The 12,500-nt window shown below is 39.1% G+C and overlaps 2 protein-coding genes across 4 annotated transcripts in view; one reads left to right on the top strand and one right to left on the bottom strand.

Moving 5' to 3' along the window:
• LOC137997192 (HAUS augmin-like complex subunit 4) overlaps positions 1-6,273 on the bottom strand; it is a 26,793-nt gene extending 20,520 nt beyond the window's left edge. Inside the window, exons 1-2 of one of the 2 annotated variants that reach the window (XM_068843055.1) lie at positions 6,112-6,273; positions 2,040-2,176 (exon numbers count right to left, since the gene is read on the bottom strand). In XM_068843055.1, coding sequence (XP_068699156.1) covers positions 2,040-2,176; positions 6,112-6,142 — 168 coding nt within the window. In that variant the 5' untranslated portion in view covers positions 6,143-6,273. The remainder of the gene's footprint in view (positions 1-2,039; positions 2,177-6,111) is intronic. The other variant, XM_068843064.1, reaches the window with a different exon arrangement.
• Positions 6,274-6,375: 102 nt separating this feature from the next.
• Positions 6,376-12,500, top strand: part of LOC137997178 (uncharacterized) — a 31,194-nt gene continuing 25,069 nt past the window's right edge. Inside the window, exons 1-3 of one of the 2 annotated variants that reach the window (XM_068843029.1) lie at positions 6,446-6,500; positions 6,616-6,677; positions 9,441-9,593. In XM_068843029.1, the coding sequence (XP_068699130.1) occupies positions 9,498-9,593 (96 nt within the window). In that variant the 5' untranslated portion in view covers positions 6,446-6,500; positions 6,616-6,677; positions 9,441-9,497. Of the gene's footprint in view, positions 6,501-6,615; positions 6,678-9,440; positions 9,594-12,500 lie in introns of both variants that reach the window. The other variant, XM_068843021.1, reaches the window with a different exon arrangement.

Raw genomic sequence — 12,500 nt, 5'->3', positions numbered from 1 at the left:
GCTGTGAATTTTCTCAGATAGCGTAATTGTAGAGTAATTTAGCTGCGATGTTACGTGCACAGCTCCATTCCTTCGATTCGCCATTTTCAGCGGTTTCTTTACACACAAGTATTGCGGGCTCATATTTTTTTGCTCAACCGCTGACAACACAATGCAGCGTGGCGATTTTGCGACTAAAATTTGCAAAATTGCGACTAAATTTTCGTATCTTGTCACAAAATTGCGACTGGATTTTTTCGTTAATTTCGAGCCCTGCCCTAGGATGCTCCCCATTAACGAGTAAAATCATCTGGCATTAGACAGAGTAAAATCTATTGGCGTTAGACAGAGGGTAAAATCTATTAAGTGTCACTCTCACAAGGTTGCCACAGTCACTCAACACTAACAAAATAATCTGCTGACTTCTCCCTGATTTTTCCCCGACCTCTAAACAATTTTAACTGACCTTAAGGACGGTGCCTACTAATTAAAGATATTTTTGCCCCAGTGTGTGATTATGCCGGAAATGTAGATCTTAACAAGTGTTATGGAAATCCAAATAGAAAATTGGGGGTAACCACACATTTTTAAAAGATAATTCATGAATAATATTTGCAAAAAGCTTTAAAATACAAAGCAATGCATGGCATTCTTTCTCAAATTGAAGCTTAATTATCTCTCAAAAATGCATGGTTACCCCCAATTTTCTTTTTGAATGGATACCAAGAGTACTTACTAAGATCTACTTTCTCTGGATAGTTTTAAACCACACAAAAACATTACTACTAAGCGTCACCAATAGGAAATCGAAGTATCTCGAGATGCGCAGAAAGTATGCACAATAACGATAGTAGGCACCGTCCTTAAATTAGTTGAATAATCACATTTGCTTCAGCTTCTTTTGAAGGCCATCAACATTCTTCTCTTTGTTTTCGATCTCTTTGTGCTTTTCACAGGATTTTGTGTGCAAAATCTTGTGAACTGCTTGCCAAAAATAAATTCCCCGAGGCTGACTTTTCATTGACTTAAACAACACAAAAGATTTTCCCTCACTTTTTACAAAAATTCCCCGACTTTTCCCTGACCTTGAAAAAATTTTGTTTTTCCTTGATTTTCCCCTGATCGTGACAACCCTGTGTAAGGGGTTTGTTTATTTGTTATTTCTTATTTATTTGTTTCAGCAGGTTGAAGTTTTGGCAGCTATTCAGCTGATGTGGACCTGCTATTTAAATTTACCCACCCACCCATATACTCACAGAGGACAGCCACAACACTGGGAATTTCATCCCCTACTCTTCTCGAATAGTGTGTGGGTTCTTAACGTCCTACAGGGTCGGTGGGTTTTTGCCTGAGTTTAACCCAATCACACCTCAGATGCCCTAGGATGCCCCCATTGACCAGTAAAATCGTCTGGCGTTAGACAGAGTAAAATCTATTTAGTGTGACTCTCTTGCGATCACTTCGCGACTATTCCAAGCCTTTTAACATGACAAAGTTGTGGCAGTCCCTCAGGAATGAAACCGTTACGAGCGGCGCTTAATTTAGGGGAGAAAAACGAAATTTTATCTCCAAGTGCTGACGTTCTCCATAACACCTCAAACTTAGTAATTTCACGTTGTTGCTTTGCTGACGACGGCAAAGAAATGGACAAAAATGAAAAAAGCACGTGCAGGGCGAGCAAAGCTATAATTGTTTTTGCCACTGAATATGCAAATTTGCAACGTTCTCGTTGCCGTCGCCGTTGTCGTTGCTAAAGCTCCCTATTGATTGACCTCTGGGAGTGAGACTTGACAGATTTTACTCTGTCTAATGCCAGACGAGTAAAATGGGGGCATCCTATGGCGTTTGAAGTGTCAGTGGGTTAAGTAATGACATTATTTTCTATAGTGCAACTACATGTACGGGTAATTATTCCTCCAATGAATCCAGATTTTACTACAATGAGCAAAAACCCTCTTGAAGGAGATGAACGAACATACACTGTAATTACAACAACTCAAAGCTCCCACTTTGAATCCAAAATTAAATCCAGCACCCTGTTTATTTTCAAAATCACTGACCTGTTTCATGTCCTTGTAAACTGCAAGTGACATTCCACTATCTGTGACATGCCTTGTCAGAGATGTCAACAATTTCGTAAAGTCTGGGTACTGCTGCACATGAGAAGATGTCAAATTAACTGGTAGGCTGCTGTTCACTAAAATCACACAAGTTCATTTATTAATTGAAAATAATAATAATAATAATTATATTATTGTGCACCATACAAGGTGATCCAGGAAAAGAGGAATGCCATGCTTACAGAAGACCAGAAAAGAAACACTAAGATTGATAAATGCCAATCTCATGAAGTCTATTCTGGAAGAGCTTTGACTTGAAACATGTGAAGGGGATGGGAAACTAAGCCACACACAGAACACTAAAACAATCCTACAGCACCCCAAGATTTCTCTCCACAGGGTTCGTACCCTTTTTAAGGCCAAAAAGTCAAGGATTTTCAAGGACTTTCCAGGACCCTACTAAGAATTAAGTAAGAATTAATACCACAAACCAAGCAAAATTCGAGAACGTTATACTTTGTTTACCTGAACATTTGTTTTCACTGGCTTCATTTACACATAGATTAATACTTTTCAGTCTTGATCAATAAAAAATCAAGGACTTTCAAGGACCAAAAATCGATTTCAAGTACTTTCAAGGCCTTGAAATCGGACTTCTGGAATCCAAGGGTTTTCAAGACGCGTACGGACCCTGTCTCCACATTTACAACACATGCCTTGCAACCTGTTCATACTAGCTGGCAACCAGCCTGGACAATATCAAATGCAATACACAAAGAAGATTCATAAACCCCAGAGATTTGAATTGGATGCAACATTAAGTTCTATCTATCTATCTATCTACCATTTATTTGCCTCCATCAAAATAATTGATGATTCTTGCAAATTGGAAAACGGCCAGTGGTTGATATATAAATAAATAAATAGATAGATAAAAGTAATTTTAAATGATATTATGAATTAAATTAAAGGCAGTTTGTGAATGCCGTCAGAGAAGAGGCGTTTATAGTCTCATTTGGCAAAGCGTTCCACTCGATTATTGTTCTTGGAAAGTAGGAGAATTTATAATAATCAGTAAAAGCGAATGGGACCTCATATAAAAAAAGCTTGGTTGATGACATGACGGCTAACTCGGCCCAGTGGCTTCAGATATTTCGCAGTGTCTATTCCAGTTTGGCCATTGTGGATTTTATAGAACATAACTAGTCTATCCTTTTTCCGCCTTTCTTCAAGGGTGTTCCATTGTAATTCCTGTAGCATCACATTAACACTTGATACATAATTGTACCGGTTTAAAACATACCGAGCTGCACGTCTCTGTACCATTTCCAGTTTTTTTACATTTTCTTTGGTATAGGGATCCCATGCTGCTGAAGAGTATTCGAGTAGTGGTCGAACCAAGGTCTTGTAAGCCAAAGATTTTAAATTAGATGAATTAATTCTCAGATTTCTTCGGAGGAAACCAAGCAATTGATTTGCCTTATATGCAATGTTTTCAACGTGACGATTCCACCTGAGGTCTCGAGTTAGGGTGACTCCCAGGTACTTTGCTGAATGCACAGTTTCAAGGACTTTACCGTGAAGGGTGTAATCGTGAATTATCGGGTTCTGCTTACGAGTGACCCGTAGAACATGGTATTTATCAGTATTAAATTCCATAAGCCATTTCTCCTCCCACTGTTCTAGTTTCTTTAAATCACTCTGAAGAAACTTGGTGTCAGCCTGTGATCGTATAGTCATGTATAGCAGGGAATCATCTGCAAAAAGACGTACAGTTGAAAGACTCCGGTAAATCATTGATGTAAAGTAAAAATAAGCATGGACCTAAAATTGATCCTTGGGGGACTCCTGACTTGACATGTGTACATGTATAACATGAATGTTCCTCATTTAACTCTCTGGGTACGATTTGTAAGGAAGGCTTGTATCCATTTCTTTGTCTTTCCTCGAATTCCATAGTGATCTAACTTTAGAAGAAGTCTTTGGAGACCAACTTTGTCAAAACCTTTAGAGAAATCCATTATGGCTACATCTATTTGACCTCCATTCTGCATAAATTATTATATGCTAAATCATCAATTAACTCCACCAGCTGTGTTTCACAAGATCTACCTCCTCTGAAGCCATGTTGTAGACCATATAAGAAGTTATGATCATTTTCATGATATGACTTGTCAGGATATGTTCCATTAATTTACAGACTATACAGGTTAGCGATATTGGTCTGTAGTTTGATGCATCAGTCTAGATCTCTTTCCTTTCTTGAAGACTGGAGCTATGTTTGCTGTTTTCCAGTCCTCAGGAACAGTACCAGAGTCATATAATTTCCTAAATATTGTAGTTAGCATTGGGGCCATCACATTTGCCATTTCTTTCAATACACGGGGGCTGATTTGGTCCGGACCTGGCGCCTTATGGGCTTTGAAAGATTTCAGCAATTTGAGTACGCCAGATTCTGTTATATTAATGTCAGCCATGTCAGTGTAAGGTGAGGGTCGACTTATAATTAGGAAATCTGGATCTCTACCTTTACCGCAGAGGGACTTAATCCCAATAGTGTCTGTTTTGCGATGTTTGATGAAGGTCCAAAAACGTTTCCTTCCAGTGTGACTTTCTGGATCATCAGTTGGATTAATTATTGACTCGACATAGCTCCAGTAAGCTTAATCCTCATTTTCACATTGTATTACCCTTTTTAGGGCTTTTAGTCACTTAACTGTTGTATTGATGACATCTAATCCCATCTTTTGTTGCCGTTTTTTCCTGATGGACAGCTTATCTCGTTTACTTAACAATTTACGAATTTGTGGAGTGACCCATGGTAAATTATCTCTAGATTTTGTTCTTCTATGGGGGATGTGTTTTTTGACTGCCTTATGCACCAGTCATTTGAAACACCCGCACCCCCCCCCCCCCCCAATTCGGGCCTTAGCGGGGGATTGCGGGGACTTTCACCTCATATACACTCCATTTTGGTTCCCCGGTAGGCGGAGAATTCGCTGGAAGTCACGGTCTTCGCATCCCCTACCGGGGAAATTAAGTGGGGCAGTCACTCCTTGGTCAGAGGTCTTCATCTTCGCGCATCTTAGTAATTTTGCACACATTATTGTCGCTTTCTTGACAAACTCGATCGTGGATTCTGGTTTTTCACATTTTGCAAAGCCTATTAGCCATTACTCTAAATAATGGTCAGTATTTGGCATCACTGTCTTGCAAATATTCTTCATTTGTTATTGTGGAACGTAAATCTGGACAAGAAAGCGCACGGAATTCCTGGCTGGGAAACCAACCAATTTTATCTCGCTGGCTGGGAAATTTCTTGTGTGTCTTGCTGGGAAAAAGGAACAGATAATGTTTTCCCAGCAACACTGAAAAACACCTGAAAATGCCTTAATAACATTTATTTTCATTAACTGGGGTATAATAATACATTTTACAACAAATTGGTCGTTGGGTGCCCCTGGTTGTGTTTCATTGTCAATTTATCTAGAAGTATCAATGAAACTACTACAATAAAGATATTAATTATTTTTGACATACTCATTGTGCAATTGTGCATTGAGGAGCTTTGGCAAGTTATTTGCTGGCTGCTGAAAGATCAATCTGTTTATTTCATGGCTGCCAACAGTGTCTTTAATTTTAACCAGTGTGTTATAACTACACTTGGCAATGATAAGTTGTTTTACAAAGGGAGTACCATGTGTTGAACAGTAGGGGTGGGGGAATGCACCACTCACTTTTGTGCCCGGGAACCGGGGACTTCACTCACTTTCACTTGCATAAAAAGTGAATGCCCAGCGTAAGCCCGAATTGGTGGGGGGGGGGGGGGATTTCAAGTGACTGGTGCATTCTATCCACATTTCGTTTACAGTTTTATATCATCAGTGTTGTTGTTAGTTAGCTGAAATGGTACACGAAAATAATTATTTGCAAACATGTCATTGACAGCATTTGATCATCAGAAAAAGAGCTACATGTATCATAGGGCATAAACATTCGGACGGCCATTTGGCTGTTATGGAAGGCAATTCCAAAAAAAATAGAAATCAGCTTAGCTTAGGGCCGTACTTACATTTCTCTGCCGTTTCTTGCACTGATAGCATCTTTAGCTACAAGATTTCGCTACTTATGACGACTTTCGTTTTTTTTCTTTTTTAAGATCCTCGACTTTTGAGCATTTAATATTCACATGAACAGGTAAAATCTACCGCCATTTTTCATATCCACCAAAGTGAGGCAAACTAATTTTGCAATCATTCTCAATCAATTATTTTGGGCTTGTCATTATTCTAAAACGAGATATGATTGGCCAATGAACCATGTAGCCAATGAATGACGCGGTCTCTTTTATTGCTTTCCAATGTGTACATTTCCGTGAGTTTATAACGTGATGTTTTTCAACTTGCAGTTGCAGTATTGAAAAGGAAACATCACCTGTCTGGAAATTCTCCTTCGCAAAAGGTAAGGTCATTTCTTTTTTAAAATCTGATTCTCTTAGGAAAGATTATTCGTTGGTTCGCTTGATCGTAATTTTGACGATCATCAGTGTAAATATTGAGATCCGAATTTTCTCCAGCTGCACAAAATGTCTTGCTTGCAAGATTGCGGAAACCCATCGATAACCAAGGCAATTTAGAGGTGAAAAAATACTTTTTATCCTTTTTATCCAATGCATGATCCTCCCTTCATAATTTTTTCCTTCTGCATAATTTAATAACTTGTTTCCGCCGGGTTCAGTAATATAACAAAGCTATACTGTGCATGGATTTCATGTTGCCAAATTTAACACTTATAGAAACCTTAAAATCTACAGATAACTTTCTTATATAAAAAAAATGTTGATTAAACTGAAGCGTTGTTCGTAGTCTGATCATCTTTTGTGCGAATGGACGCAACAATGACAAGCAACATTTCAGAAACATTATATAAAAAAAATCATGTTTATTCTTGGATCCGATGAGTGAATCCGATGCATAATATTATAGACCTTCTATTCTGATCCATGAGCTATGTGATATTAACCCTTTAAGCCCCGAGGGGTTCCCCATTGACGAGTAAAATCGTCTGGCGTTAGACAGAGTAAAATCTATAAGTGCCATTTGGCACTATCGGGGCTGAAAGGGTTAAACGGGGACATAGTTTTTTCACGCTGTTAGCTTAACCCTTTAAGCCCCGAGGGGTTCCCCATTGACGAGTAAAATCGTCTGGCGTTAGACAGAGTAAAATCTATAAGTGCCATTTGGCACTATCGGGGCTGAAAGGGTTAATGTATGTTAGGATGACCAAAATATCTTCTTGGACTTTTGAAAAAAGTTGTGGTTGAAATTTGATCTTGATTTGGTCGTTTTGACTAGTTTGTTTTTCATGTACCATAAATAGTTCTGTATGGTCAGCAATACAAAGGAACTTCTGGGAAAAAGTAAAACGTGACAACCACTACAAAATACATACGTTAACCTCTTACTAACCAAGTTCGAGTTCTGTACTGCAAGTTACGAACCAAGTCTTTTTCGTTGATTTTTGCGCTTTCATGGGCCATAAATCAAAGGAAAAAAGGAAGATCTGGAAATTTCAGCATGGGCCGAGAAAACCACGTTAGCAAGATAAGTAAATAATTATCATTACATTTCTGAGGTACTCAAGCTTGCACATTGGAGAGGCCCTGTTAGGGATAAATTCCGACAAGCGACATGGCCTTGAACTGGCGACATGATAGCCACGAACTGGCGACGACCGACAGACTATTACAACGAATTAGCGAAAGCGACACAAATGTCAAGACCGACCGACAGCGAATTTCAGAATTGTGAATGTTCTGCGGACCGCGGAACATTTGCACGTACACAATTTGTCGTAATTACTTAATAATGATCATTGTTAACAATAATGGCCAATTATGGCTAATAAGGGTCCAATAAAGGCGAACAGAAATACAGCTCATTTTACTGCTGTTTTGATTGTTCATTTCATGTGATTGACGCATTCAGTGCATCACTCCCTTTGAGGACTTTTCCGCTTTACGTATCATGTTCTCCCTGCATGTGCCCATGTGCCCCGCATGTGCCCACGTGCACACTCCATCAGTCTGTCAGAGAGATACTTTTTTCTCTATTGATCGTGTTCATCTCGGTGTTCCAAATCGTAAGCGAGTTGTTGAAATACATCACTATCAGAGTCATAAGGGAGTCGTAGGAGTGCCGAACTTGTGCACGGTCAGAGTCACGTGACGGGTCTGTTCAACATCAGAGACCGCGCTATTGTTTAACCCTTTGAAGTTTGCTGAGTTTCATAACCAGTCCCCTTTACTAACTATGATTTTTCACAGACCTTTTGTAAACGCATGCCTTGCGGATAATGAATGGTCGATAATGTCCTTCCTCCTGGGTTGTTATAGTTACAGAAAAGCACAGTCTGACAACTAAATCAGAGTTGAACTCGGAAGAAGTAGACTCTTGCACTACCAGAATTGTAGAAATGCTGTTATAGCTCGATAGCTTTGCCAGATTAGGCCTTTATTCACTTGTATAGTTTGCTAGATGGAATTTCATTGACTTCAACAACTATTCCAAGTAATATGAATAGGTATTAAACATTAAAAAAGCTCTCAAAACCCTGGGCTTAAAAGTACGAAAGATAGAGGCCATATGTTCCGTTGGCATCGTTCCAGCGAATGGGGATTGTCAGAGGGGCAATGAGCTAAAATTTATTAATGAAATTCCGACAGGCGACACAAGAATGTTCCGAAATTGCGACATAGCTGGCTGTGAAATTCAGACGGAGGACATGGGCACCCCCCCCCCCTGACAGGGCCTGAATTGGAAAGGAAACTAGCTGAAGTCAAGCAGAAGGATCATCTGCCACAAATGATTGCCACTTAAAAATGTTCAACAAGTTTATGTAACATAAATGGCGTGGTAGTAACAGAAAGTTTCAAGTTTTAATAGTGGGCTGTATAGCGGGCAGTAATCTACAGTACGACCCGCTAAGTTAGCCAATCATAGCATAGGCAGCCCAAGTTCGCTTCAATAGAAGCCATGTAATAATTACTAGTGGGAAGATGACCTTTGAGTGCAAGAGGTATTGGGTTACAAACAACCGTTGAGAATTTAAATGCATTATAAGACTTTGTGGAACGTTAAATTGAACATTTTTTTAGGTTTCATAATCGACAGTATTTTATTTCATGCAAAGTCTTATAACGCGTTTGAAGGCTGCCTGTAACCCAATACCGCTTGCACTCAAAGGTCATCTTCCCACTAGATATTAATTATTACACGCTCTCTAGTGACGCAAACTTGGGCTGCCTATGATCATAGCATGCATATTATCTGAGAGATATGATAAAATAACTTTTTACTAAAAGCACAAAGCACCCAGTTACGGAACCTTTTATGTTTTCAGGGGTTGGATGGTTACCGTCTTGAGCTATTTTAGAGTGCTCTAGGAAGAGGACGAAGCATGGAAGACCCTAGTATAAAAACATCAGGACAAGCTGGAGCATTAAATATAGGGTACATAAAGAGTTTGGAAGGACTTTTGAAAATTTCTGAAATTGTAGGTATCACTTTCCAATTAATTTTAAACACATAAACAACCTGATCTTTGCACTTATCTGGATAATTTAACCCTTTGACACCCAAACCAGCCATAATAACTTAGTATTTTACTCTGTCTTAAATGCCTGACCCGGGTTGCTCAAAGCACGGTTAGCGCTAACCAGCGTTAAATACCATGGAAACATATAGGATTTGATACCTCAAGATTAAGCAGCAGTTAGCGCTAACCAGACTTCGAACAACCAGCCCCAGACGATTTTACTCGTCAATGGGGAACCCCCAGGAGTCAATGGGTTAATAAATAAGCAAAATTTGTCTCTGATAGACAGCTGAAAAATTAAGTTGGCTCCAACAGGATTCAGACTCATGACCTCTCACTGAGTCCTCTGCAATGCTGGTACGTACATTGCAATGCTCTACCAACTGAGCTATGAAGCCACACAGTTTAATAGGAGCCACCTTTTTCAGGTGCCTATCAGAGACAGTACTTGCTTAAATTTGAGGGTCGTTTCTCTCTTTTAGCTATAGTCCGTTCTTCAGATATATACAAGTCATTATATGCAGAACATTTTTATCAATGTTGTTATACATGTACACTGTATCTTGAAATTTGAAAGTGAGCCTAAGAAGGTTTGCATGTTTTCTTATTCTGTTCTTCACTTAATGTTCTTTTTGTAAGTATATGTAGTGAGTGAATATCCATGTTGTCATACATGATATATATGGGTCACCATGAGTGAGTGTAATAATAAGTGAGAAGAATGAAGGCCTGAAGTGCATGCATCACTCACAACCATAGAGAAGAGTGTGAATTCCATGAAATACTGTAATCATCAAAATATTAACGAGAATTCATTTTAGTGGACAAAATAGGACCAGCATGCTGTATCTAGATGATGGTGACAAATAATACAAAAAAATGTACATGTAAGACACTTGATGAATACCTTCGGTGCCAGGGGAATTTTTGATTCTATATGTAGGTCGGAGAGAACACTCAGCAATTCCAAATCAACGGCCCAATTAAGACGAAAAAAAAAAACCTAAGTCTCACCACCCCAGAACCTCATTTCCACATGTAGAGACAGTTCAGAATTCTCGTCAAACCAGTTTTGGCCTGTAACTGCTTCCCACGGGACGCAATGAAACGCATCATTAACAAACATTCCTGAAAATTGTGGTAACAATGATGGCTATTCATTCCAACAGCCTTAATAATTTTGGAGCAATTTTAATGATGTTGTTTTGATTTTAGTTGCGTAAGATTGATGTATTTGATGACAATGTTTTCCCCTCAGAGGCAAACTTTATTTGTTGAACATGTTTAAAACAGGATACTGTAATAGCAAAGAGCTAGAGGTCACTGCCTAAATTGTAGAATGGAAGACTTCGAAATGTGAGAAACTTTTGTCTGTGCTTACCATTTTTCATCCGTAAGTCCTCCGTTCCCAGACACAGTTGCAACAAATGTTAACAAGTTAAACATTTTCAGTTACAGTCAAACTTCCACTAATGGACACTTCCTGTAAGGAGACACCAAACTGCGACTCTGGCAATTTCTCCTCTAATTTAACACTACGCATTTAAGGACGTTCATGCCCAAAATGTTCCCACGTACAGATTTTTTTAAAAAAAAATTGGGGGGTGACTGTGCTCGTTTTCGAGATCATGAGGTGCACTTTTAGAAGATTGCATTATTTTAAAATTATCGTAGCTTACAATAATTGTCAGCGATAAAAAAGCTACATTAGTGAAATTTAGATCAGGTAAGCGTACTCAATTAAACATAACTAATATAACTAAATTAATCTTTACAGCTGATGTCTTTTTCTGCGGTGAACTATACCTTGAAAAACGATACATATTAGTCTAAGAAATAAAGAAAACTTCGGTCGCACAAGAGCATAAAGTAGGGGTCACCAAGCATTCAAAAGAGTAAAATCGCTGCGAAGTTCTCAAAGCGATGGTATATTCGCACTGTCACATCATTGCGTGACATTTCCAAGAAGATCTTGGTCCACAGCTATCCCATGATGCCACACGCTCTCACGTTTCATTCTTGGGGAAACTGTTTGCGCCTTTAGCATCGTGTTTACTTTGAATTTTGTAGTCTGCGATGCATGACGTGTGCGTGACATGTGCGAAAAAATGCGCAGTAGCAATGGGCGCGAACGTCGCTAACCTCCTGTAAGAGAACATCTCTCTTATTAAATAAGTAGACACGGACACCTATTCGGGGTTTAGATGGTCTAAAATATATCCTTGGCTGCCGTAAGCGGGCAGTGAACAATATCAAGAAAATTTCTAACAAAATAGGTTCGATTTTAATGGTTTAATATCACACACTGTCCTAGACAAAACATAGTCATTTCGATTACAAGTAGCTTCTTTTTTTTGCATTACAGTACATCAAAGTTTTCCTTTTTAAACCTTTCTTCAAGCTAGTGGCACGAAAATTTGTCTCCTTTAAACTTAAACTCACAAGGCAACTGCATACCATATCCTGCTCCTCTGTTCATCCGCTTTCCCGTAATAAGAACCATTGTTGAGTTAGACGCATGCACAAGGAGCTTCGTCACCCAATCTCAAACAACAGACTAAGAGAAGACTTTAAACCCCCCTCATAGACCTTTTCCAAGGTTTTTGGCGCCCTCTTGGCTGGGGGGGGGGGGGGGGGGGGGGGGTGGACAAACACAGCTAACTTTACAGTAAATGTATGGGATTTTGGCCGACTTTGAACCGCTGTAGCGCCGCTAAAAGGAGACGGATTTCCAACTTTTGCCACTACTTCATATAGTTTTACAAAATGGATATCATTCATTCAACAGAAAATAAGGCCAATAAGGAAGGTACAGCATCCATACATTCAAATATTGTTATAAAACCTCTCATGTTGCTTATACTT

The sequence above is a fragment of the Montipora foliosa genome, chromosome 1, assembly GCF_036669935.1.
Source record: "Montipora foliosa isolate CH-2021 chromosome 1, ASM3666993v2, whole genome shotgun sequence".
NCBI classification, from domain to species: Eukaryota; Metazoa; Cnidaria; class Anthozoa; order Scleractinia; family Acroporidae; genus Montipora; species Montipora foliosa.
This window is presented reverse-complemented; position numbering and strand designations above follow the sequence as displayed.